Source organism: Hyperoodon ampullatus, assembly GCF_949752795.1.
Source record: "Hyperoodon ampullatus genome assembly, chromosome: 12".
NCBI classification, from domain to species: Eukaryota; Metazoa; Chordata; class Mammalia; order Artiodactyla; family Ziphiidae; genus Hyperoodon; species Hyperoodon ampullatus.
The window spans coordinates 73,457,167-73,483,005 of NC_136925.1; the positions used below are offsets into that span (position 1 = coordinate 73,457,167).

The 25,839-nt window shown below is 36.4% G+C and overlaps 1 protein-coding gene across 1 annotated transcript in view; it reads left to right on the top strand.

The window, feature by feature from the left end:
* TAB2 (TGF-beta activated kinase 1 (MAP3K7) binding protein 2) overlaps positions 1–23,495 on the top strand; it is a gene marked incomplete at both ends in the record, with an annotated part of 36,870 nt that extends 13,375 nt beyond the window's left edge. Inside the window, 4 exons of the mRNA XM_079716242.1 lie at positions 11,592–11,752; positions 11,968–12,061; positions 13,317–13,397; positions 23,353–23,495. Of these exons, the coding sequence (XP_079572368.1) occupies positions 11,592–11,752; positions 11,968–12,061; positions 13,317–13,397; positions 23,353–23,495 (479 nt within the window). The remainder of the gene's footprint in view (positions 1–11,591; positions 11,753–11,967; positions 12,062–13,316; positions 13,398–23,352) is intronic.
* Positions 23,496–25,839: the final 2,344 nt, after the last annotated feature.

The window sequence follows — 25,839 nt, forward strand, 5'->3', positions numbered from 1 at the left end:
TCGCGTAGGCAGTTAACAGAGCCCACGGCACTGTTTGTCCAGATTTTCAAAACAAACCCTCTGGAAAGATGCTTCAGGTTTATCTTGTACCTTCATATAACCCCTGGTGCACCACTGTAGGGGCTGTGTTCACCTCAGTTTGAGAAGCATGGAGCTAGAAGATCACTCAATAAAAATAAATAAAAACAGGCAGCTATCACAAAAGAAATCACAATATAGATAATATATAGATATAATTTGAAAGAACTTGAAACAATAAAGTAATACCCTTGGTAGATGTAGGAAGCACCTTTTTATTTTTTTCTTTTATTTTTGGCCGCGCTGCGTGGCATGCGGGATCTTAGTTTCCCGACCAGGGATCGAACCCACGCCCCCTGCCATGGAAGCAGGGTCTTAACCACTGGACCACCAGGGAAGTCCCAGAAGACCTTATAAAGACACCTGAAGGTAAAAAAAACTTTGCTAATGAATAAGGGCTCTGTTTTGAGAGCTCAAAGCCTACCAAAAAAAACCAGGTTTCCCCAGAATGGGCCACTCAAATTATTTCTCTTTACTGAACAACCTCCAGACAGCTATAACAACCGTGATCACTTTCTTTAAGCATACCTACATACGTAAGGAATTTTCTGACATTCGTATGGCTGTGTACCCTTGTGTTATCTGCATGTGCACACTGTACTGGGGTGGGTGCTGTTCTGCAACCTCTTATCTCATTTCCTTCTGTTTAGTGTGGAACTGGTGTTGACCAAGATTTCTGTATCATCCAGTGTCAAAATCTTGATCTAGTGTTTCATTGACTTGGTTCTAGTCAAATCAAAGGACTGTTCTTTCCAGCAAAATGCATCTCTTGCGATGTTAACTTATACATGTGTAATGCTTTACAGTTTACACAGCACTAAATGAGGTGACCCGAATAGTACTGATCTTTAAGTAAGGATCTTTTCTGAACTCTAATTTGTGTGGTGTGGGTAATAAAGAGAAAAGAACTATCCCTGCCTCCTGCAGTGAAATTGATCTTTCTAAAGCTCCTGAATCATACTGTTTCAGAGTAGAAAAGCAAGTTAAGCCAAGTACTAGAATCACTGGAAAATATTTTTCTCAAATTGCGGCGAGAACATGCCTAAATAAATGTAAACAAAACACATTATTTTTCATTTATCATTTAACATTAGAAATATACTACAATAAAAATTTCAAAAATGAGAATTTGTTTTTTAAAGATCTATTGTTTCACATGCCCTCTGCTATAGAATGGAAAAAGAGGACCGTTAATGGAACTTCTTTCGTGACCCTGCTCATCTCAGCACCAAGTCTATCACCATCACCCCCTATAAAGGAAGTAAATTATACTTTAGTCCTTAATCATTCACTGTCTTCTGAGACTTTCTGGTGTCCTCCCCCATTCATAAAAGTATGCTTTTTGTAAAACTGGAAACTTCTGTAGGTGTGGAGAACAAATGCTTCACTCATTCAAACCAGTTTTCATGGTTGGGGGTTGGGGGCAGTGGCCTGTGGTCTGTGTTTTGTTACAGTTGCCAGAGGCTCTTAGCAAACTAACATTGCTGCCAAAAATGATTCCTTCTTCTCCGTTATCACTACAGAAAGCACCTATGGCATTAATCTAGCTAAAGTAATAAGCATTTTTAATGATACTTTAATACTTTTTTTTCCAGTTACATTTATGGTCCCATTACATTGTCAAACTGCAGCTATGACTTTAAACCTAAAATAGAAATACAAATAAGAAAATGTATGAGACAAAATTAGCTTCTTGGACTTTCTCATTCCTTGTCATTTTTATCAGCAGTACTTCCCTCCAAATCACAACACCTTTCTATTTAATGAGATTTAATAAAAATGCTAATCATGACAAAAATTGAGGGGGCTAGATATTCTTTTCAAAAGGAACTAGAAATTAATTTAAATTTTAAAATTTGCACTTTGATTCACCTGCTGATTGGAAATGCCTTTTTTCAAACGTTGACTCACTATGTTGACATTGAGGTCACCACATTAAATTAACTCAGTAATTAAGCTTGACTTCAAACCACTTAAAGAATTTTTTTCCTTTTGAATCTGGCCTACTTCTCATAGGTTCTTCCTGGTCTTAAGACTACCTACCTTTTTAATTTGGAATAAATCTCAAGGCTGGAAGAGACTTGTTTCATCAAGAACTCTGCAACAAACGTTATCCAGTCCACTTAACCATCCAGCAGTTGGTCCTGCAGGACCCCTGTCAAGCATAAACCCATTGTGTACTGAGTGCTTTCTGAGGGACAAATTGCCTCCTAAGGCAGCACATTCCATTTCTGAAGAGTTCTGCCTACTAGCAAGTTATTTCCTATGTTAAACTGAATTTTTTACAAGTATTAATGAAAATAACATATCCATATGGTAAAAGAAATTTAACCCAAAAAAGGGAAGATACAATAAAAATGTCTCCTTTTGACCCCTGACCTGTCCCTTCCCCCAGCCATCCCACCGTTTAATTATCAGAGGTAATCTCCATTAGCAGTTCTTGATCCTCCTTCCCTTTATAATTTCCTCTCTCTCTCTCTCTCTCTCTCTCTCTCTGTCTCACACACTTTTTTAAAATGGGAATGCAATATATGTATATGGGTATACATAAATACATATATGTGGCATTATATAATATATACATACTCTACAGTATATATAACATAAACATACTCTTTGGGGATATATTATATACATTTTTTGCTTAACATATCTTAAGATCATTTTATTTTAGCATGTACGAATATTTCATTCTTTTAATTTACTTTAAAAAAGTCTTAGTCATTATTTTAACATTTATTGAGATAAAGTTCATCAGTCATTTACAGTGTACAAGTCAGTGATTTTTAGTATAGTCACATGTGTGTAACCATCACCACAACCAATATTAGAACATTTTCATCACTTCAGAAAGAAGCTCCATACCCTTTATCTGTCACCTCCTATCCCATCACCTCCACCCTCAGCCCTAAGTAGTCACTAATCTACCTTCTGTCGCTGTAGACTTACATATTCTGGACACTTCATATAAGAGGAACTACATAATATGCAGTCTTTTGTGACTAGCTTTTTTCACTTAGCATAATGGGGTTTTTTTGTTGTTTTGTTTTCGGTATGCGGGCCTCTCACTGTTGTGGCTCTCCCGTTGCGGAGCACAGGCTCCGGACGCGCAGGCTTAGCGGCCATGGCTCACGGGCTCAGCCACTCCGCGGCATGTGGGATCCTCCCGGACCGGGGCACGAACCCGTGTCCCCTGCATCAGCAGGCGGACTCTCAACCACTGCGCCACCAGGGAAGCCCAGCATAATGTTTTAAAAGCTCATCCACCTTGTAACATGTGTTAGGACTTCATTCCTTTTTATGGCCCATTATGCCATTGTATAGATATACTACATTTTGTTTATTCATTCATCAGTTAATGGACATTTAGGTTGTTTCCAGTTTTTTGCCTATTGTGAATAATGCTGCTGTGAACATCTGTATACAAGTTTTTGTGTGGACATATGTATAAACATATGTGTAGGTATACACATAAGAGTAGAATTGTTGGGTCCTGTGGTAGCTCTGTGTTTAGCCATTTGAGGAATGAACTGTTTTCCACAGTGGCTGCACCATTTTGCATTCCCACCAACAATGTGCGAGGGTTTTGATTTCTCCACGTCCTTCACCACAGTTGCTTTTTTCTTTGATTCTTGCCATCCTAGTGGCTGTAAAGTGGTGTCTCATTGTGGTTTTGATTTACATTTCTCTGATGGCTCATGATGTCGAGGATCATTTCATGTACTTACTGGCCATTTGTATATTTTCTTTGGAGAAATGCCTGTTTATTTCCTTTGCCTATTATTTAATTGGGTTATTTGTTTTTATTACTGAATTGTATGAGTTCTCTGTATATTCTAGATATAAGTCCCTTATATGATTTGCAACTATTTTCTCCCATTCTGTGAGTTATCCTGTCACTTTGATAGTGTCCTTGAAGCACAAGTTTTTAATTTTGCTGAAGTCCAAGCTATCTTTTTCCTTTCATTGTTTATATTTTTGCTGTCATATCTAAGAATCATTTGCCAAATCCAGGGTCATCAGGATTTACCCTTGTGTTTTCTCCTGAGAGTTTTATTGTTTTAAAGCTTAAATTTTGGTCTTTCATCTATTTTGAGTTAATTTCTGTGTAATGGTATGAGATAAGGGTCCAGTTTCATTCTTGTGCATGTGGCAGTCCAGATGTCCCATCACCATTTGGGCTGTTGTGTTGTTGCTGGAAAGTTCTCTCCTGTACCATAGGTGGCCTTTTCTTTTTCTTTTTATACTGAAGTAGAGTTGATTAACAATGTTTTGTTAGTTTCAGGTGCACAGTGAAGTGACTCAGCTATAGGTATACTTGTATCTACTCTTTTTCAAATTCTTTTCCTGTTTAGGTTGTTACAGAATATTGAACAGAGTTCCCTGTGCTATACAGTAGGTCCTTGTTGGTTCTCTATTTTAAACATAGCAGTCCAGCACCATTTGTTGAAAAGACTCTTCTTTTCCCATTGAATGGTCTTGGGACCTTTGTAGAAAATGAGTTGACCGTAAACACATGGGTTTATTTCTGGACTTTCAGGGTTTTTTTATTATCTGTATGTCTATCCTTATGCCATTACTACCCTGATTATTGTTACTTTGTAGTAAGTTTTGAAATTGGGGCAGGTAAGTTCTACTTTGTTCTTTTTTTAGATTGGCTCTGAGGTCTCCTGCTATTCCATATATAATTTAGACTCAGCTTGTCACCTTCTGCAAAGAAGTCAGCTAGGATTCTGTAGGGATTACACCAAAATATTTTTCTAAATATACTTGATTTTTTTAAAAAATGCAAACAGACCAAAAAGGGTTTATGATGGAAAGTTCCCCTCCCGGAGACATCCAGTAGCTGGTCACAAACAGTTCATTTTGTGTTCTTCTAGAAATTGAAATTGTATATGAAGCATATATATATCTTTATACCTTTTTTTATACAAATGAAACATAGTATTTTACTCTCTGTCTTTATCAGTGTTTTTGTTTTTATCTCTTTGAGAGTATTCCATGTCAGGCATTGCAGATCTGCTTCTTTTAAAAATGACTGCATAGTATTTTGTACCATGATCTCTAATCAGTCCTTTTTTGACAGATCTTAGGGTCTTGTTTTTACAAACTGCTGCAGTAAAAAATCTGTGCATACAAATTTTGCCCACTCCCAAGTATGTTGGCAGAAGAGATTCCCAGGAGTGGAAAACTGCTGTGTCAAAGGATATGTGTATTTTTAATCTTGATAGATGTATCATTTAGGCTTGGTTATGCTGCTATAAGAAACTGTGTCTTTAAACAACAAAGGTTTATTTCTAGTTCACTTGCCAAATAGATTAGCTGGTGGGCTCTTCTACATCATCCTCACTTAGGTACCCAGGTTAAGGGAAGCTCCATCTCCATGCTTCCGTGATTGTTCAGGCAAGACAAAGGGCACACAGCAAATCGGCTCTGATTCCTTAAGCTTCTGCTCCGACACTTGTTACTCTTTAGAAAAAACAAGTCCACATAGCCACCCCTAATTCATAGAGAATGGAGAGGCACAGTTCTACCACATACCTGGAAAGCAGAGAGGCAGAAATATTTGGTGAAGGACACTGATGACTGCCTCAGTACATGTTGCCAATTTTAATTTTGAGACTCTCTCTAAAGAGATTCTACCAGTTTATACTCCCATATTTATAAATGGGGAACATTTTTAGTAATATTTATAAGAATGTCCTTTTCCTCTTTCTTTCTCCCACCCATCACTATGTAGGTGATTGAAAAAAATACATCTTTGTCTGTCTGATAGGTAAAAATATATTGTTTTGGTGTTTTAAAATTTGCATCTTTGAATATGAGTGAGGTTGAGCGTCTTTTCATGTATTAATTTTTAAACCATTTGTATTTCTTATTTTGTGAACTTGCTTGTTTTGTGCCTAGTCTGTTTTTTCTAATATGTTGTTACTTTTAACTTGGTCAATAAATTTTTTTGTTGTTTTATAAATTTTTTTATTTTTATACATTCAAACTTTTTAATCTTTTTTTCCTCTGGCTTCTGTTTATGTTTAGAAAGCCCTTCTCCACTCCAAGATTTTGAGAGAAAAGAACAGAAATCTCGTGTGTATCTTCTCTTTAGTTACAGTGATACTCCTTGAAATCATATTAAACTGGCCTTATTTCTCTTTCATGTGGCATCCCTTCAAAAACTTGGAAATAACTACCATATCCCCTTTTAAAGTATAAACCTTTCTAAGCTATAAACATTCCCAGTTCCTATTATGGTTCATCCAGTTGTATTTCTTTGAGGCTCTTTAGGTGTCTGTAGCCCCCAGTTTTCTTTCTCTCTAAAACAAAGCTTTTAGACAGTATCTGTATCATAATGCTGTAAGAGTACATGCAGCATCTTAATTATATGCAAATAAATGACAACAAAGTTGTCTAGCAGGGGTCCCATACTCATCTATTATTAATACTAATATATAAATAATTTAAATTTCTTAAAAATAATTACAGAGGTTAAGCATTATTTTCATGGTTTTGTTGTAAAATGTGTTGCCCAGATTACAGGCCCAGTTGCAACACTGTTGCAAGATCTGATTTCAAGCTGTCCTTAAAAGTGGCAAAATAGATTAAAACATCAGCATGCTTTATTTTAAAGAGTAATTGCCATCTCTGAATCTTGTGACTCAATCACCAAATAAGTGATTGTAATTATATAGTGGTATATAAAACATCTAAATATCCCTGCTGTCAGCAGTTACAGTCCAGAAAAACCTTGATTTATTGTAGAAGGTGACATTGTGCCTTTTTAGGTACAATGACTTAGGCCACATGGCACCACACTTGGGCATTTAAAATTGCCCTGACAGACAAAAATTTTAAAGACACTAGAAATAAGTGTCTTATGTTTCCAGTGATAAAGTTTATCTCCTTCACTGTCTCTCTTTTTTTTTAAATAAGCCTAAAATCTTTGTATCCATAAATGCCTGGTACGTTTTCCAATGGCAAAGGCATCTTTTTTTTAATATGCCCATTCAATTCTCTTATTTTTTTTTTAACTTCTGGAGAAATTAGATGTCATTTACACTTATAGAATGCCTAAAATTAGTAAAGCTAACACTGTCTGAAACTTAAGGTGAGTTTTTCTATTTACAAATAAAGTTGAGTAACTAATTGTCTCCATTGTTTATTGAAAGCTGGCCAAAGTTCGGTAAAGACTACGTTTTCGGAGATTACTGTGTGAACTATCTAGTATGCCTGTAGAAGCAGTTTTAAGAGCCTTAGTATGTATTTTAAGTAACTAATTGTCAGTTATTTTAACAACCACCAGGGGGCGTTGCATGCCTAAGTTACCTTTATCCATTAAAATTTAATTTTGACTGAAAGATTTAAAACGTACTGAGTATTTTTTCTCTACCTGTTATTCCTCCTCCTTTTCTGTCTATTTAAAAGGACAAGGTAGATAGTCAAGTTTGGAAAACTAAAGAAATCGTTGTATGATTGAAATGTTAAATATAACCCTTATTTCCTTAGTAGAACTAGCATATAAAAGAGCCATCTTTCTGCAGTGTCAACAACCTAAAAAAGTCTTGCCATATTTTAAAATTATTAAAATTTTGCTAAGTAAAACATGTTAGAAGTACACATTCAAGGAGACTTTAAAATAAACGTCCAATTTTTGTTTTAACAGTACTTCCTGGACATTTCTATTTCATTTTACTATCCATCAAAGTCAAATTATTGTTGTTATTTTACATTTAATAGGTATTTATCAAGTGCCTACAATTTTCAGGGTTAAAAGTAGATACAAGATGATACAAAAATGTTTACCCTCAAGGAGATTGCAATTTAATTGAGAAATGTACTTTATCATGAAAAATCTAAAATGCTGAATTTTTCCAAGTGAAAAATGAAATGAACTCATCTAACAAAAAAAGATTCCCCTTTAGTGTGAAATGATTTATAAATACAAAGTAATAATATGTAAGCTCTTGACGTAGTTTATTCCCTTTGTTTCCTTCCTTCACACTTCACTCATGGTAGTAATTTACTTAATGCCCTTTGAACTAGTACAAAAAGTAATTTCAGTTCCATTACTATTTAAATAATTTAGGGTTCCAGAATAGGGAAAATTAATGTGATTTGGCTGAATAATTAAAATATTATTACAATGCAAATATTACAGATGAAGCTGCAGCATAGTCTTTACCTGTGCCTTATTATGGTTTAACTACTTGTATATAATTGGATATTATTTTAATTTTATCAAGGTATACATACTTGTGTGTGTGTATATATATATACACACACACATATATTCTATGTATAACTACTCTGTATAGACCACAGTAATGTATCTAGGTATAGGTCTCTTTTTTTTTAAATCGTCCATTTTTCTACATTCATTGGACCCCTTCAGTTTGAAGGCTAGCGTCTCCCTTCAGACCAGGAAATCTCCTGATTTCCAGTTTCTTATTGCCTCTTTCCAGAACTTATTTAAATCAGCTATTTAACGTCCTGGACCAATTTTCTATTTATTTCTCATTGTCATATTCTCAGTATATCCCACCTCCTTGTCCTTCTGTTTTGTAGTTGAGATTTCCTTAAATTTTCTTTCAGTCCATGTATGAAATGTTCATTTCAGCAGTACTGTTTTTAATTTCTAAGAGCTAGTTCTCTGATTCCTTTTTCATAGCAGATTGCTGTTTTATGGATGCTCATTGTCTGAACTCTCTTAATGATGTTCATTAGAAGCTGAGTTCTCTCATCTCCCTACTCAATTATATTCACTTAGTGTGGGTTTAGTCTTCCTCTTCATCTCTCTTTATCTGGGTCTTTCACATGTCAGATGTTCCTCAAATGTGTGGTGATCCTTGGCTATTGCTTCATATTTAAGAATAAAGGACTATGAGGGCTAAAAGCCCTGTGTTAAGAAAGTGAGACTTGTCACTTGGCAGACTTTGCTTTGTGAGGAATAAGTGAAGAGCCTTCTGCTGCAAGAGAACACTCCACTATCACCACCTAGCATTCTTTGCGTATGGGAACCAGCTTGAGAAATGTGTGTGTGAAGGAGCCTTAAGAATAAGCATATAGCTACCTGACCTTCCACAGGATGGGGAGAGATGAGCTGTTCCATAAAGAGATATCCAATTAACCCCCTTTTCTGGCCCACTCCTCACTTCTGCCTTCTGTTGTTACCTTCATTCTCCAAAGTTTGGAGCCTCTTTAGGTTTCTGCAGGCAAGTTAGCTGCCTCTTTGCAGTACAGTACTTGTCTATGAGACTGTAGCTTTCTCCTTCATAAGCCTATGCCACTTCATCTACTTTCATTCTCCAGAAACTTGTTGAAATTTCTCGTCCATTTATTGCCTTCTTCCTATTTTTTATCATTGTTGGAGTCTATTAGTTTTATTCCTCTGTCATTTTCATGGGGTTTCAGGAGGCAGAAGATTATGTAAATGCAACGCTCAATCATCTTTAAATGGAAGTCCTCTCTAATATAATTGATTCTTCGTATTTAGTTGTTATAACTCCTTACTTTGAGGTTCTCTCCCTGCCCTCGTGGTATGAATTTTGACCACTCAGTGTGTGATATAGGTTGGGTTTCAGTTTCTTAGAAAATCTGTTCTTATCCCCTCTCCATATATAATATTAAATAATATAACAAATGTATATCTTATTTTCTAATTCAGCACAAATATAAATTATCACATATCATTAGAACCACTAAGTAAATGTGTTTTAGAAGAGTAGCCCCCGCTCGCCGCAACTAGAGAAAGCCTGTGTGCAGCAACAAAGACTCAGCGCAGCCAAAAATAAATAAATAGATAATAAATGTATTTTTTTTTAAGTTTTTTTTTTTAACATATTTAGGAAAAAACTTTTAGAGAGAAAATCTCCATTACTTTTAAGAAATACTGCTTTTAAGTAATCATTAATTTGAACAAATGTCTAATGCCACTTGAGACATGTTGGTAGGTGGTCAGGGTTTAGAAATGAAGGCAAGTGTATTATGTACTCCTGGTTCTCCTCTGCCTTGCCCTTCATTCCCACCTCGTGCCTCCGTCTTTCTCCTCTTATTATCCCACTCAAAAATTAACAGCCCACTCCTCATCATTTTTAAGAGAATAAAATAAACCCTAATGCAGAATTCTTATATTTTGGAAATAGAGGGATACAAGTCTGCAATTCAAATAAAATAAACCAAATTAATAAAAGCCTAACAAAACAAGCTTGGGGTAGGTATGAATGTACAAAGACACAGTGAGTTTTCTACCAGGAACATGTGTACCTCCAAAAACACTGCCCTGTGTTCTTAGAATATATATTAAAATGGGAGACAGGGTAGCAAGAATCAGTCTTGGTTTTTAAAACTTGAAACATAATGCCCTAATATTCTTTTCTTCCAATAAGTAAGAAAGAAGAATTACAGAGGAAATACCTGTGGATTATATTAGTGTCAAATTTTTGTTGGTAAAAATTATGTATTGTTTAAAGTTAATTTTAAAGTACTTGAGCCTAACTAGCCTCCCGCACCTCACACCCTAATTCTGCTTCTAGAATACACTGCTGGATTGAATGGCCTGAATGTTTATAGCCTTTTCCTTATTTTTTAGATTCATGGAAATTTAAGTTTGATTGATGATGACTGTTTAGCATTAATCTAATCTGTTTAATCGACTTGACTTTTTCATTTTTAGAGGTTATTTGTTGTATTTTCCCACATCTGCCTGTTTTCTCATGGTAGAATCGTCCCAAGCTGCCTTTTAGTAGAAGTCTATTCAGGTATCTTCACTACCAGTCCAGTGTCCTAAGAAGTGAAGCTCACATTGTCCAGAGATGGCAAGAACATATACTAATTTTTATGGTTTAATAAGGTTTCCCTAGCAATTCATCATTCATGCGACAAGATTGATTGCTTATTTTCTTTCCTTAGGAAATCTTAGGAAAATATTCTCACAAAACGTAATTGCAATGTAAGAAAATGTGTTTGATTCATCTGAATGGTATTGTTTTTAATTTTCAGTTTGAGGAATTTAATGTTAACATTCATGTGAATTGAAATCAGTTTTATTTGTTGTATACATCAAAGTGGATTTAACCTAACTCATGTTCCCGTCTAAAATATCTATAACATGTCTATATTAGGATACCTTATGTATAGTCCAAACATGTCAGACTTTTTGGAGGAGAGGGGCTTATCCTTTCAAGGGGTCAAATTTGAATTAAATAGTAAGTAGGTTAATTGACTCTAGTAGACCTTTTGAGCGGTTATAGGCAAAAATGCTGTCATTGGCCATACTAAAACCTCCCCCCCCCCAAAAAAATGAGTGACATTTGTATGCTTAAATAATTAAAATAATTTTCAAGTAAAAAATTTTGAAATTTTAGTTTCACTCACAATATTTTATGTTATTGTTATCTTTGGGATTCTTGGCAGCCTCTTGTTTGTCACAGAAGTAGTCATTTGTTTTGTTTCCCCAAGGCTGTTTAAAGGTTAATTGACTAAACTGAGTGGGTCCTCATATTTACTAATATGTATTGCAGCTCTTTTGGTACATCAGAAGGCCAGAATGGAACGACTTCAAAGAGAACTTGAGATTCAAAAGAAAAAGCTGGATAAACTAAAATCTGAGGTCAATGAAATGGAAAATAATCTAACTCGAAGGCGTCTGAAAAGATCAAATTCCATATCCCAAATACCTTCAGTAAGTCTTTCTTTCTCTAACTGTTGTGACTGCTATGCTTGAACATGAGACTAGGCAATCTGTCATAAGTATAAAACCTTGATCTTGTTTTCTAGAAATGCTCTTAATTCATACTTCTTTCTCTGTCCTTACCTCCCCCTGCAAAACTTCACTCTTTCTTAGCTAATAACACAAGAGTTCAATGTAGATCCTTCTCACATGGAATTATTTTTCAGCTCGAAGAAATGCAGCAATTGAGAAGTTGTAATAGACAACTCCAGATTGACATTGACTGCTTAACCAAAGAAATTGATCTTTTTCAAGCCCGAGGTAAAGTTCAATGCATACTCAGCTGAAATTCATTTTTACCGACTCTTTTCCCATGGCTAAAACCAGACTTATCCATTGTAATCTTACTGTTTCAGATTTGACCTTGGAGCCATATAGTGCTACTTGGATTTTTGTTTTCGCTCACTCTCCACTCCCCCCCAAAGTTATGTATTTGGTTGAGGAGTAATTTGATCCATTGTATAACCTTCAAATCCCCTTTAGTCATGTGTTAAGGGAAGACAGTGATTAGTATGTCTGGCTGTATTGTCAAAAGTATTGCTGTTATGCATTAGTATAATCTGTTACAATATTTATTAAGATTAAAATGTACGTACTTCATAAACCTTTTTCCTTTTTCCCTTTCAAGAATTATGCTTTTAAGAATATAATTTAAAAGGCATCGCCACCCTAATGGTACTTTCTTAATTGCTAAAATAGAGACAAAAATAAAAATACGGCTTATATTTTTAGGACAATGATAGTTTATTATACTTGAGCTATTATTGACAAGCAATAACTGCTTATTGTAGAACAAAAAATGTTTACAGTTCAGTTCCATAGACAACTAAAAGGAATATTTATAACTTAAACCTAATTCTGAACTTTAGAAATAATAGAAATATATAAAATGGAAAAGACAGGAAAGGGAAGAAGCCAAAAAATAAGCCCTTAATCATACTTCTTAGTATGTGCCAAAATCCATTAAACTGAAAGATGATTTGTTTTATTTTAGTAAGTAAGCTGTTTATCTTGAAACATTCATTGAAAATGCCATAATTTAACTTTGGAGAGAAAAAGGAAGTTAGTGCCAGTCTAGAAACTATAATTCTTGAACTTGTTCCTTTTGTTTAAAATCTGAAGCACTGTATTACATTAGTACAAGGTTTTTATACTTACTTGAAGCCAAGCTATTTAGTTGCTTAAGACCGTGTTAAAATTGTATTTTAAATTGTTAAATTTTAAGTTATCTTGTCACATAGAACAGGGGTCTAGTTCTAATTCTGTTACCGTCTTACTGGCATTAATTTGACTTCTTCCCCAATTTACCACTTAGACCTCTGTTATGGGTACTATATTATACCTATCTCAGCTGTTTTTGAAATCCTGACATGTAATTTGACATTAGAGGTGCAAAAAGTATTTCTTCTATTTATAATGTGATATTTTTTAGAAAGAAAATATTTGGTTTTTTTAACAATTTTTTAAATATTTTTGAGCTATAAGCATTGATATACTTACTTTTTATGTATTTCAGGACCACATTTTAATCCCAGCGCTATTCATAACTTTTATGACAATATTGGATTTGTAGGTCCTGTGCCACCAAAACCCAAAGGTTAGTGTGTCCAGTAAGTGTGAGAACTGTTGCATTTTGAAAAGCAAGGTTTTGGAAAACCTTCCACTCTAGAAGTGCTTCAAACTTTGGCATTCTTGGATGGATTCATTCAGAAGATTATTTATTTTCACTTACATGCTGGGAATTGGGGAGGGTGCTAAAATGTAATGTACTTAGCTCTTGAAACGTAATATGCATGTCCTAAGGATTCATCATATACTCCCAAAATAGCAAATCTTGGCCAATTAAAAAAAAAAAAATCACCAGGTGTGGAAACTTGCATTCTTTGACATTTTAGACAAACGTTAAGGAAGACACCTTAGGAAAGTTTATTTTTCATGAGTATTCTGTCCTATTTAGTTTACGCATAGTTCTCTGTAATCAAAATACTCTGAATTTCAGACGAATGGTTTTTTAAAATAATTACCCACTATCATTTTTACATCACTGATATTCACAGACTATATAGACACCAAACTAAGAAATGTCGGAACATTTGTGTGGGTTTTTTTTACTCCAGGCATTAAAAAACATATAGAAATGGGAATAAGAAAGAAACAAGTATGTTACTAGTTTTTTAGTTTGTTACAAGAATGTTCATAGTCTCATTCAGTATCCTGTGCTGTCCACTCGTTTTTGTTCAAGTATAATTTAATTAGGCCTAGCTTTATCTTCATATTTTTTAATTTAAATGTTTTTAAACATCGTTAGCTGGAACGTAATGAACTCTTATTACAAAGGAGCAAAAGTGAGATTAGGATATTTGGCATAGTACGTGGGGAAGCCAGTGTTCAAACATTGGATGCTATTTGGATGTTAATTGAATAAAGGAATAAAGAAAACAGTGGTATAGCCTAGCTTCTTAAAATAAGCAAAGTGGGTATTTTAGACTCTAAATGAGTTGCCTTAATACAATCTTTTTACTCTCTTTCAAAAACTGAAATTTTCGGGCTTCCCTGGTGGCGCAGTGGTTGAGAGTGCGCCTGCCGATGCAGGGGACACGGGTTCATGCCCCGGTCCGGGAAGATCCCACATGCCGCGGAGCGGCTGGGTCCGTGAGCCATGGCCACTGAGCCTGCGCGTCCGGAGCCTGTGCTCCACAACGGGAGAGGCCACAACAGTGAGAGGCCCGCGTACCACACACAAAAAAAAAAACCACTAAAATTTTCATATAAAAAGATCCTGTTTTGTTTCAACATAATCCAGTACTTACGTGTTGAGGTTAGGAGGGAGGGGGAATACAGATGAAATAAGATTCGTCTTGAGAGTTGTAGAAGCAGGATAAGTGCCTGAGGGTTTATTTCACCGTTATCCCATGATAAAAAGTAAGAAAAGAAAAAGAAAAACTCCAGTACTTAAAAACCTTTGCACAAAAGATAGAAGCCTGTGTACTGGCTACTTTTGGAGAAATAAAGAATTAGTCATTTTTGCCTTAAAGCTAAAATACGGAGTTGCTAGTTTCACTTATGGAGGTTTACTTAGTTCTTGAAATCAGTTCTGCTTCACAATGCAGGGGTTTTTTTTGTTTTTTTTAACAGCTTTATTGGAGTATAATTGCTTTACAATGGTGTGTTAGTTTCTGCTGTTTAACAAAGTGAATCAGCTATACATATACATATATCCCCATATCTCCTCCCTCTTGTGTCTCCCTCCCACCCTCCCTATCCCACCCCTCTAGGTGGTCACAAGGCACCGAGCTGATCTCCCTGTGCTGTGCAACTGCTTCCCACTAGCTATCTATTTTACATTTGGAAGTGTATATATGTCCATGCCATTCTCTCACTTTGCCCCAGCTTACCCTTTCCCCTATCCGTGTCCTCAAGTCCATTCTCTACGTCTGCACGTCTTTATTCCTGTCCTGCCCCTAGGTTCTTCATAACCATTTCTCTTTTTTTTTTTAGATTCCATATATATGTGTTAGCATACGGTATTTGTTTTTCTCTTTCTGACTTAACTTCATTCTGTATGACAGTCTCTAGGTCCATCCACCTCACTACAAATAACTCAATTTCATTTCTTTTTATGGCTGAGTAACATTCCATTGTATATATGTACCACATCTTCTTTATCCATTCATCTGTCAGTGAACACTTAAGTTGCTTCCATGTCCTGGCTATTGTAAATAGAGCTGCAGTGAGCATTGTGGTACATGACTCTTTTTGAATTATGGTTTTCTCAGGGTATATGCCCAGTAGTGGGATTGCTGGGTTGGGTTGTATGGTAGTTCTATTTTTAGTTTTTTGAGGAAGCTCCATACTGTTCTCCATACTGGCTGTATCAATTTACATTCCCACCAACAGTGCAAGAGGGTTCCCTTTTCTCCATACTGTCTCCAGCATTTATTGTTTGTAGATTTTTTGATGATGGCCATTCTGACTGGTGTGAGGGGATACCTCATTGTAGTTTTGATTTGCATTTCTCTAATGATTAGTGATGTTGAGCATCCTTTCATGTGTTTGTTGGCAATCTGTATATATTCTTTGGAGAAATGTCTATTTAGGTCTTGTGCCCATTTTTGGATTGGGTTGTTTGTTTTTTTGATATTGAGCTGCATGAACTGCTTGTGTATTTTGGAGATTAATCCTTGTCAGTTGCTTCATTTGCAAATATTTTCTCGCATTCTGAGGGTTGTCTTTTCGTCTTGTTTATGTTTTCCTTTGCTGTGCAAATGCTTTTAAGTTTCATTAGGTCCCATTCGTTTATTTTTGTTTTTATTTCCATTTCTCTAGGAGGTGGGTCAAAACGGATCTTGCTGTGGTTTATGTCATGGACTGCTCTGCCTGTGTTTTCTTCTAAGAGTTTTATAGTGTCTGGCCTTACATTTAGGTCTTTAATCCATTTTGAGTTTATTTTTATGTATGGTGTTAGGGAGTGTTCTAATTTCATTCTTTTACATGTATCTGTCCAGTTTTCCCAGCACCACTTATTGAAGAGGCTGTCTTTTATCCATTGTATATCCTTGCCTCCTTTATCAAAGATAAGGTGACCATAGGTGTGTGGGTTTATCTCTGGGCTTTCTATCCTGTTCCATTGATCTATATTTCTGTTTTTGTGCCAGTACCATACTCTATTGTTTACTGTCGCTTTGTAGTATAGTCTGAAGTCTGGGAGCCTGATTCCTCCAGCTCCGTTTTTCTTTCTCAAGATTGCTTTGGCTATTCGGGGTCTTTTTTGTTTTCATACAGATTGAAATTTTTTCTTCTAGTTCTGTGAAAAATGCCGTATGTAGTTTGATAGGGATTGCACTGAATCTGTAGACTGCTTTGGGTAGTATAGTCATTTTCACAGTGTTGATTCTTCCAGTCCAAGAACAAGGTATAACTCTCCATCTGTTTGTATCATCTTTAGTTTCTTTCTTCAGTGTCTTAGATTTCTGCATACAGGTCTTTCATCTCCTTAGGTAGGTTTATTCCTAGGTATTTTATTCTTTTCGTTGCAGTGGTAAATGGGAGTATTTCCTTAATTTCTCTTTCAGATTTTTCATCATTAGTGTACAGAAATGCAAGAGATTTCTGTGCATTAATTTTGTATCCTGCTACTTTACCAAATTCATTGGTTAGCTCTAGTATTTTTCTGGTAGCATCTTTAGGATTCTCTAGGTATAGTATCATGTCATCTTCAAACAATGACAATTTCACTTCTTCTTTTCCGATTTGGATTCCTTTTATTTCTTTTTCGTCTCTGATTGCTGTGGCTAAAACTTCCAAAACTATGTTGAATAACAGTGGTGAGAGTGGGCAACCTTGTCTTGTTCCTGATCTTAGTGGAAATGTTTTCAGTTTTTCACCATTGAGAATGATGTTGGCTGTGGGTTTGTCATATATGGCCTTTATTATGTTGAGGTAAGTTCCCTCTCTGCCTACTTTCTAGAAGGTTTTTGTCATAAATGGGTGTTGAATTTTGTTGAAAGCATTTTCTGCATCTATTGAGATGATCCTATGGTTTTTCTCCTTTAATTTGTTAATATGGTTTATCACATTGATTGATTTGTGTATATTGAAGAATCCTTGCATTCCTGGGATAAACCCCACTTGATCATGGTGTATGATCCTTTTAAGGTGCTGTTGGATTCTGTTTGCCAGTATTTTTTTTGAGGATTTTTGCATCTATGCTCATCAGTTATACTGGCCTGTAGTTTTCTTTTTTTTGTGGCATCTTTGTCTGGTTTTCGTAGCAGGGTGATGGTGGCCTTGTGGAATGAGCTTGGGAGTGTTCCTCCCTCTGCTCTCTTTTGGAAGAGTTTGAGAAGGATAGGTGTTCTCTAAATGTTTGATAGAATTCGCCTGTGAAGCCATCTGGTCCTGGGCTTTTGTTGGAAGATTTTTAATCATAGTCTCAATTTCAGTGCCTGTGATTGGTCTGTTTATATTTTCTGTTTCTTCCTGGTTCAGTCTTGGCAGGTTGTGCTTTCCTAAGAATGTGTCCCTTTCTTCCAGGTTGTCCATTTTATTGGCCTAGAGTTGCTTGTAGTAATCTCTCATGATCCTCTGTATTTCTGCAGTGTCAGTTGTTACTTCTCCTTTTTCATTTCTAATTCTATTGATTTGAGTCTTCTCCCTTTTTTTCTTGATGAGTCTGGCTAATGGTTTATCAATTTTGTTTATCTTCTCAAAGAACCAGCTTTTAGTTTTATTGATCTTTGCTATCGTTTCCTTCATTTCTTTTTCATTTATTTCTGATCTGATCTTTATGATTTCTTTCCTTCTGCTAACTTTGGGGGTTTTTTTTGTTCTTTCTCTAATTGCTTTAGGTGTAAGGTTAGGTTGTTTATTTGAGATGTTTCTTGTTTCCTGAAGTAGCATTGTATTGCGATAAACTTCCCTCTTAGAACTGCTTTTGCTGCATCCCATAGTTTTTGGGTCGTCATGTTTTCATTGTCATTTGTTCCTAGGTATTTTTTGGTTTCTTCTTTGATTTCTTCAGTGATCTCTCGGTTATTTAGTAGTGTATTGTTTAGCCTCCATGTGTTTGTATTTTTTACAGATTTTTTTCCTGTAATTGATATCTAGTCTCATAGTGTTGTGGTCGGAAAAGATACTTGATACAATTTCAATTTTCTTAAGTTCACCAGGGCTTGATTTGTGACCCAAGATATGATCTATCATGGAGAATGTTCCATGAGCACTTGAGAAGAAATTGTAATCTTCTGGTTTTGCATGGAATGTCCTATAAATATCAATTAAGTCCATCTTGTTTAATGTATCATTTAAAGCTTGTGTTTCCTTATTTATTTTCATTTTGGATGATCTGTCCATTGGTGAAAGTAGGGTGTTAAAATCCCCGACTATGATTGTGTTACTGTCGATTTCCCCTTTTGTGGCTGTTAGCATTTGCGTTATGTATTAAGGTGCTCTTATGTTGGGTGCGTGAATATTTACAATTGTTATATCTTCTTCTTGGATTGATCCCTTGATCATTATGTAGTCTCCGTCTTTGTCTTTTGTAATAGCCTTTATTTTAAAGTCTATTTTGTCTGATATGAGAATTGCTACTCCAGCTTTCTTTTGATTTCCATTTGCATGGAATATCTTTTTCCATCCCCTAATTTTCAGTCTGTATGTGTCCTTAGGTCTGAAGTGGGTCTCTTGTAGACAGCATATATACGGGTCTTGTTTTTGTATCCATTCAGCCAGTCTGTGTCTTTTGGTTGGAGCATTTAATCCATTTACATTTAAGGTAGTTATCAATATGTATGTTCTTATTACCATTTTCTTAATTCTTCTGGGTTTGTTATTGTAAGTCTTTTCCTTCTCTTGTGTTTCCTGCCTAGAGAAGTTCCTTTAGCATTTGTTGTAGAGCTGGTTTGGTGGTGCTGAATTCTCTTAGCTTTTGCATCTCTCTAAAGGTTTTAATTTCTCCATGGAATCTGGGTGAGATCCTTGCTGGGTAGAGTAATCTTGGTTGTAGGTTTTCCCCTTTCAACAGTTTAAATATGTCTTGCCACTCCCTTCTGGCTTACAGAGTTTCTGCTGAAAGATCAGCTGTTAACCTTATGGGGATTCCCTTGTGTGTTAATTGTTACTTTTCCCTGCTGCTTTTTTTTTTTTTTTTTTGGCGGTACGCGGGCCTCTCACTGTTGTGGCCTCTCCCGTTGCGGAGCACAGGCTCCAGACGCGCAGGCCAAGTGGCCATGGCTCACGGGCGCAGCCACTCCGCAGCACACGGGATCTTCCTGGACCAGGGCACGAACCCATGTCCCCTGCATCAGCAGGCGGACCCTCAACCACTGCGCCACCAGGGAAGCCCTGTTTTTAATTTTTGATAGTTTGATTAATATGTGTCTTAGCGTGTTTTTCCTTGGATTTATCCTGTATGGGATTCTCTGTGCGTCCTGGACTTGATTGACTATTTCCTTACCCATATTAGGGAAGTTTTCAACTATAATCTCTTCAGATATTTTCTCACTCCCTTTCTTTTTGCCTTCTGCTTCTGGGACCCCTATAATTGGAATGTTGGTGTGTCCAGTGTTGTCTCAGAGGTCTCTAAGACTGTCCTCAATTCTTTTCATTCTTTTTTCTTTATCCTGCTCTGCGGTAGTTATTTCCACTATTTTATCTTCCAGGTCACTTATCCGTTCTTCCGTCTCAGTTATTCTGCTATTAATTCCTTCTAGAGAATTTTAAATGTCATTTATTGCATTATACGTCATTGTTTGTTTCCTCTTTAGTTTTTCCAAGTCCTTGTTAAACGTTTCTTGTATTTTCTCTATTCTATTTCCAAGATTTTGGATCATCTTTACTATCATTACTGTGAATTCTTTTTCAGGGAGACTGCCTATTTCCTCTTCATTTGTTTGGTCTGGTGAGTTTTTACCTTGCTCCTTCATCTGCTGTGTATTTCTTTGTCTTCTCATTTTGCTTAACTTACTGTGTTTGGGGTCTCTGTTTCGCAGGCTGCATGTTCGTAGTTCCCACTGTTTTTGGTGTCTGCTCCCAGTGGGTCAGGTTGGTTCAGTCGTTTACGTAGGCTTCCTGGCAGATGAGGCTGGATCTTGTCTTTCTGCTGGGCAGGACCATGTCCGGTGGTGTATTTTGGGGTGTCTGTGACCTTATTATGATTTTAGGCAGTCTCTCTGCTAATGGGTGGGGTTGTGTTCCTGTCTTGCTAGTTGTTTGGCATAGGGTGTCCAGCACTGTAGCTTGCTGGGTGAAGCACTGAGTGGAGCTGGGTCTTAGTGTTGAGATGGTGATTTCTGGGAGAGCTTTTGCCGTTTGATATTACATTGGGGCTGGGAGGCCTCTGGTGGTCCAGTCTCCTGAACTCAGCTCTCCCACCTCAGAGGCTCTGGCCTGACATCCGGCCAGAGCACCAAGACCCTGTCAGCACCCGGTCTCTCTCTGGAAGACAGGGCTGGACCTTGAGAGAGACAGAAGACATGGAAGTGTGTGAGTGGTCTCTGCAGTCAAAAGTCCTGAGTTCCAGTGCTGACTTTCCTGCTAACGGATCTTTAGCCTCTGTTTCTTTATCTGCTAGTGTTGGAGGGTCTCCTGCAGAGTTGGGGGTGGCTGTGGCTCACTGTGGGGACAAGGACACTGGCAGCAGAAGTTCTGGGAAGTACTCCTTGACGTGAGCCCTCCCAGAGTCTGCCATTAGCACCACCAAAGAGCCCCATCCCATGACTCTTTTTGAATTATGGTTTTCTCAGGGTATATGCCCAGTAGTGGGATTGCTGGGTCGTATGGTAGTTCTATTTTTAGTTTTTTAAGGAACCTCCATACTGTTCTCCATAGTGGGTGTATCAGTTTACATTCCCACCAACAGACAATGCAGGGTTTTTTATGGGGTTTTTTTGTTTGTTTGTTTGTTTGTTTTGCGGCACGCAGGCCTGTCACTGTTGTGGCCTCTCCCGTTGCGGAGCACAGGCTCCAGACGCGCAGGCTCAGCAGCCGTGGCTCACGGGCCCAGCCGCTCCGTGGCATGTGGGATCTTCCCGGCCCGGGGCATGAACCCGTGTCCCCTGCATCGGCAGGCGGACTCTCAACCAGTGTGCCACCAGGGAAGCCCAATGCAGGGTTTTTTAACAGCTAAAATGAAGTGTGGCAATCACAAGTCATCCTGTGCCACCTAATTTCCTCTTTTTTCAATTCTGGTGGTTACTTAGTTTCCAAATACCACTCATAAAAAAGAGTCATAATTCTAAGTACCAGAAGAGATTGTGCAGATGTCAGAAAACCATTGGAGGCTTTTCCATTTTAAAAAAAATTTAGGTCCTCTATTGATACCTTAGACATTACGTAAATAATGAAGAAGATTCTGGCACTTCATAATAGATTGAAGTGTTAATATAGATTGAACAGCCTCCCTAAAAAACCTTTGTCGTGAAACAAAAAGGAAAGACAAGGTTTTACTGAAAATGTGCCAGGTAGGAATGTTTTCTAGCCTCGCTGAGACCAAAATTCTAGTAAGTAGACTGGATTATCCCCAGATTAAAACAGTTATGCTATAAAATGTTTCCCAAGTATGGAGTGTGAAATAATTGTAGATGGTAAAAGTCAAACTTTTTTTAACTGTATTTATTTTAATGTGTTTTAGGGGATACTGATTAGTACTGTCAGACCCTTGATGTTTCAAATATTTTTACTTAGGTAAACCTTAAATAGATACTTGTTTTAAAGTTATCCGGTTTAAAGAAAATTACTGTATAAATAGTACTTCCATGCTGCTCATGCATGTGCCAGAAACTGTGGTGATGCCTAAAAAATTCTGACCAATGCTTAAAGGGGGAATTTTGCAATAAATGTTTAACGCCAAACAGTAAAGTGCTGCTAAAGGGGTACAAAGTACCAAACACTACTTAATTATTTTAAATTTGTTATAGAAACTTGATATTTTCATCTACTATATACAATAGCTTGTCTTTTAAAATAGCAGAAAAGGTATCATTTAGTTATCAACTCCATGGAGCAGATAGAATTTTCAAATTAATATACATTGTCTTAACATAGTTCGGAAACTACAAATTATAAACCTTGACTGGAGAGATCCAACAGTGCATGCTCTTTTTACTTGAAACGTCCCCACAGTAATTTGTAGGGATACTATTCTAAAATTATAATGGTACCTCCCTCCCCCCAAAAAGTAGTTTCATAAACGTAATTTCATCTTAGATACAACCATGGAGGAATATAATTATTCCTTATATTTAAGTTACCTCTGTACATGCAGACATTCTAGAACAGTGGCTTCATAAAGCTGCAGTGACTTTATTTTATAAATAAGAAAGATTAGATGTAGAAGATACATGATTTATTATCTAAGGTCACAGAGCAAAGAAATTAGGAGTTAGTAGCAGAGCCAGGAGTAGAACTCCATTCTCACAACTCTTAATCTAATAGTCTTTCTAGTGTTCCATAATAAATATGATTTTTAAATAAAGTGAGAAATAAAGTCTGGTAAAATTTTATACTGATTTACTCCTCCAAGGTCTATTGTCGATATTTAGTTAAATAAATAAGATTTTAGAAATTAGTTCATCTTTATATTTTATTTGCGTTGTTCAGATAGAGAACATTTAACAAAAACTTCCATTCCTGGTAGAAAACAAAAATATAAATACTACTTCAGTGAGAAATGAAACTCAAACTTTAATCAGACATAAATGCACTAGCAGTATTGCATTGTAGTTGGACACCTTTTCTTCCTCTTAGGTGACATTATGGTAATCTTGGCTATTAGTTACCATATGAATTGATTTCCCTTTTCACCTGCTATGAATTGGGGGAAATGATGCTCTTTTCCCCTTTGAGGAGATATTGAGGTGGTTATGTCATGTACATGTTGCTGTTCCCCAGCGGAGAAGTGCCAGCCTGATAGAGACAGGTTGTAAGGATCAAGCATGTGTGTCGGTTTCAGCTAGATGCTTCACTTGGTTAACAAGCTGTTTCATGCTGTGCAGTACAAATAGTGTTTAAAGTTGCCAATAATTTATGACTTTGCGATTTTTGCTTCCTTACAGATCAAAGGTCCACCATCAAAACACCAAAGACTCAAGACACAGAAGATGATGAGGGGGCTCAGTGGAATTGTACTGCCTGTACTTTTTTGAACCATCCAGCCTTAATCCGTTGTGAACAGTGTGAGATGCCAAGGCATTTCTGAGCCAAGAGGCACTATATCTTCCCTAAAACCACATCTGAAGTTCAAGAAACTAGTCTGTCATCAGGGGAAAAGTTTCACTGCTACATAGGATTTTGTCAAATTGAAGGTGTGGCAAGATGGTGTTGTGCTAATGTTAAATGTCAACCCACAGAGCTAATAATACCTCAGTCTAATGTCATGGGCAGTTGAAATTCATCACATGAAGGTAATCTGCTGAAAGACTTGGTTGCCCACTGCCTAACCATGTACAGTGTTACCAGTAGCCCGTTAAGGATAATTCTCAATATATTAATACCTAGGTGTTCCCAGTACCTTTTCCCCTCATGTCACTACTGAATTTTGACAGGAGGAAGGAATAGAACAATGGCTTTTTTTTTTTTTTTTAAAGCTTTCGGTGAAACACTACAAACATGAAGAAAAGGAACAAGATTTAACTATTTAAAAACTGTTTGCTGCCATAAAGTGCCAATGGATAGGGGAAGAACTTCACAAATCTGTGGTACTCTTGGCCTTGTCTTTGTCTTCCCTGAAAACGTCTCCACTCTGTGAAGCCAGCATCTAGGGTCTAAAGATGAAAAGAAAAGCAGCATGCATTGTCTGTACAAACATGGAGTGAAATATCCCAAAGCTTTTCCTACTGTACAGATCTCTCGAGTCTGCTTTAAGTGATTTCTTTTCTTCCTTATTATTTTCTTGTATTTCTATATGTATAGCGTAATAGTCTTTTGTTAACTAATTTTCTTTTTTCCTTTTAGTGATTAAGCACGATCATGTCCCTTTTTAAGCCTTACCTGAGAGAAGCAACGCCTTAAAATAAAAAAAAGCATTAATGAAATGAAACTATGCACACAATAACTTTCCTCTACTTATTCTGTACTTTGCCCTCATGAGTGCCGATGTTCTGTGAAGACATACAGATGCTGCACAGTGAATTGCAGAAAATATTACAAGACTTACATCTATAGGTCACACTATATACTGACTTCAGCGGTGGGTAACACAACACAGTGTTTTATCTTCCACAGGGAAGCTTAAAACAAAAGATATTTTTAACCCACTGACAGCAACAAGGTTAAGCTTGCTTTATCTGCCTCGTGTCCCACAGAACTCTCACAAGAGATTACTATTGGGAAAGTACAGTTTCAAAACCAGCAACAGCAGCAGTACCTACAGCCCTTTTTTCGGAGAGAAGTTTAAATGCTTTACTGTTGGGGCCATCCGTTTCTAAACCTGACTTGGTGGCAGTATCATGTATATTTATAAAACAAGGCTAGTCATATTTAGGACAACTGAAGAAGAGCTGGAAAAAAGAAAAACAAGCAAACTTGAACACTGAAGCAACCTCAAGCATCTCTTTATTTTGATGATATATTTTTATAAGGAAAATAAATATTCAGATGATCAGGAATGTATATAACTAAATGAAATCAAGAAAAAGAAAGAACAGTATGCATTTTAAAAAACAATTATGGAATTATATATCAGTGCTTAGAATGGGGCTAAGGGAAGTGCTGAAATGTAGCAAAAGATAGGAGGTAATGTAGACTGTCACCCACTGTAAATGTTTGCAAATGAATATTTTTAAATAAACAGGATTATTACAGGTGATTCTATATGAATGTCAAAGCCTTAACTTCCAGGCTTTGCATCTTGTATATGGGAAGAACTATGACAATCCTAGTTAATTAGACAATAAACTCAAAGCCCTTACATTTGATGCGTTTTGTTTTAAAAATAGGCCTTGTTTTTCAGCTTCATCTGCAGTTCTATGTGAAGATTGATAAATCAGTTTTTACTTGTTTTATTAATAAAACGTAATTTGGATATCTTGAGTTGATGGTTTTGTGATTTAGCTGGGTAAAAACTATCTTTGTAACAGATAAGTTATTTATAAAAATTAAAAAACTTATATTCTAATGTGGATTTTGTGACTTGTTTTTAAAGTTTGTGGGACAGGAGCTAATTTATGCCCCAGCAGAACATTTGATAGTTAATATAAACCAGAGAAAACTCATTCTCTAGAGTCTTCTCATGACATCATGGCATTCCACTGCATTTCTTGGATTATTTGTATCAATTTCCACAGGCTTCTTTTTAACTAATGAATGAAAGCAATCATGTTTAAGCTAAGGCAGAAAAATGAATATTGCTTTTCTCAGAGTTTATTATAGCTTTTTCTTTTATTTGGGGGTTTTTAAACTTTACCCCGTTGTTGAAAATGTGATTTCTTGGGCCATTTAGCCTGAGGAGTCATTTAGTTACTATTTGCTCTCCCGTATTATGTGTAAGTACTGAGGACGGTGGTGCTTCTCTTGAAGAGAACCTTTACATTGAGTTTTCAAAA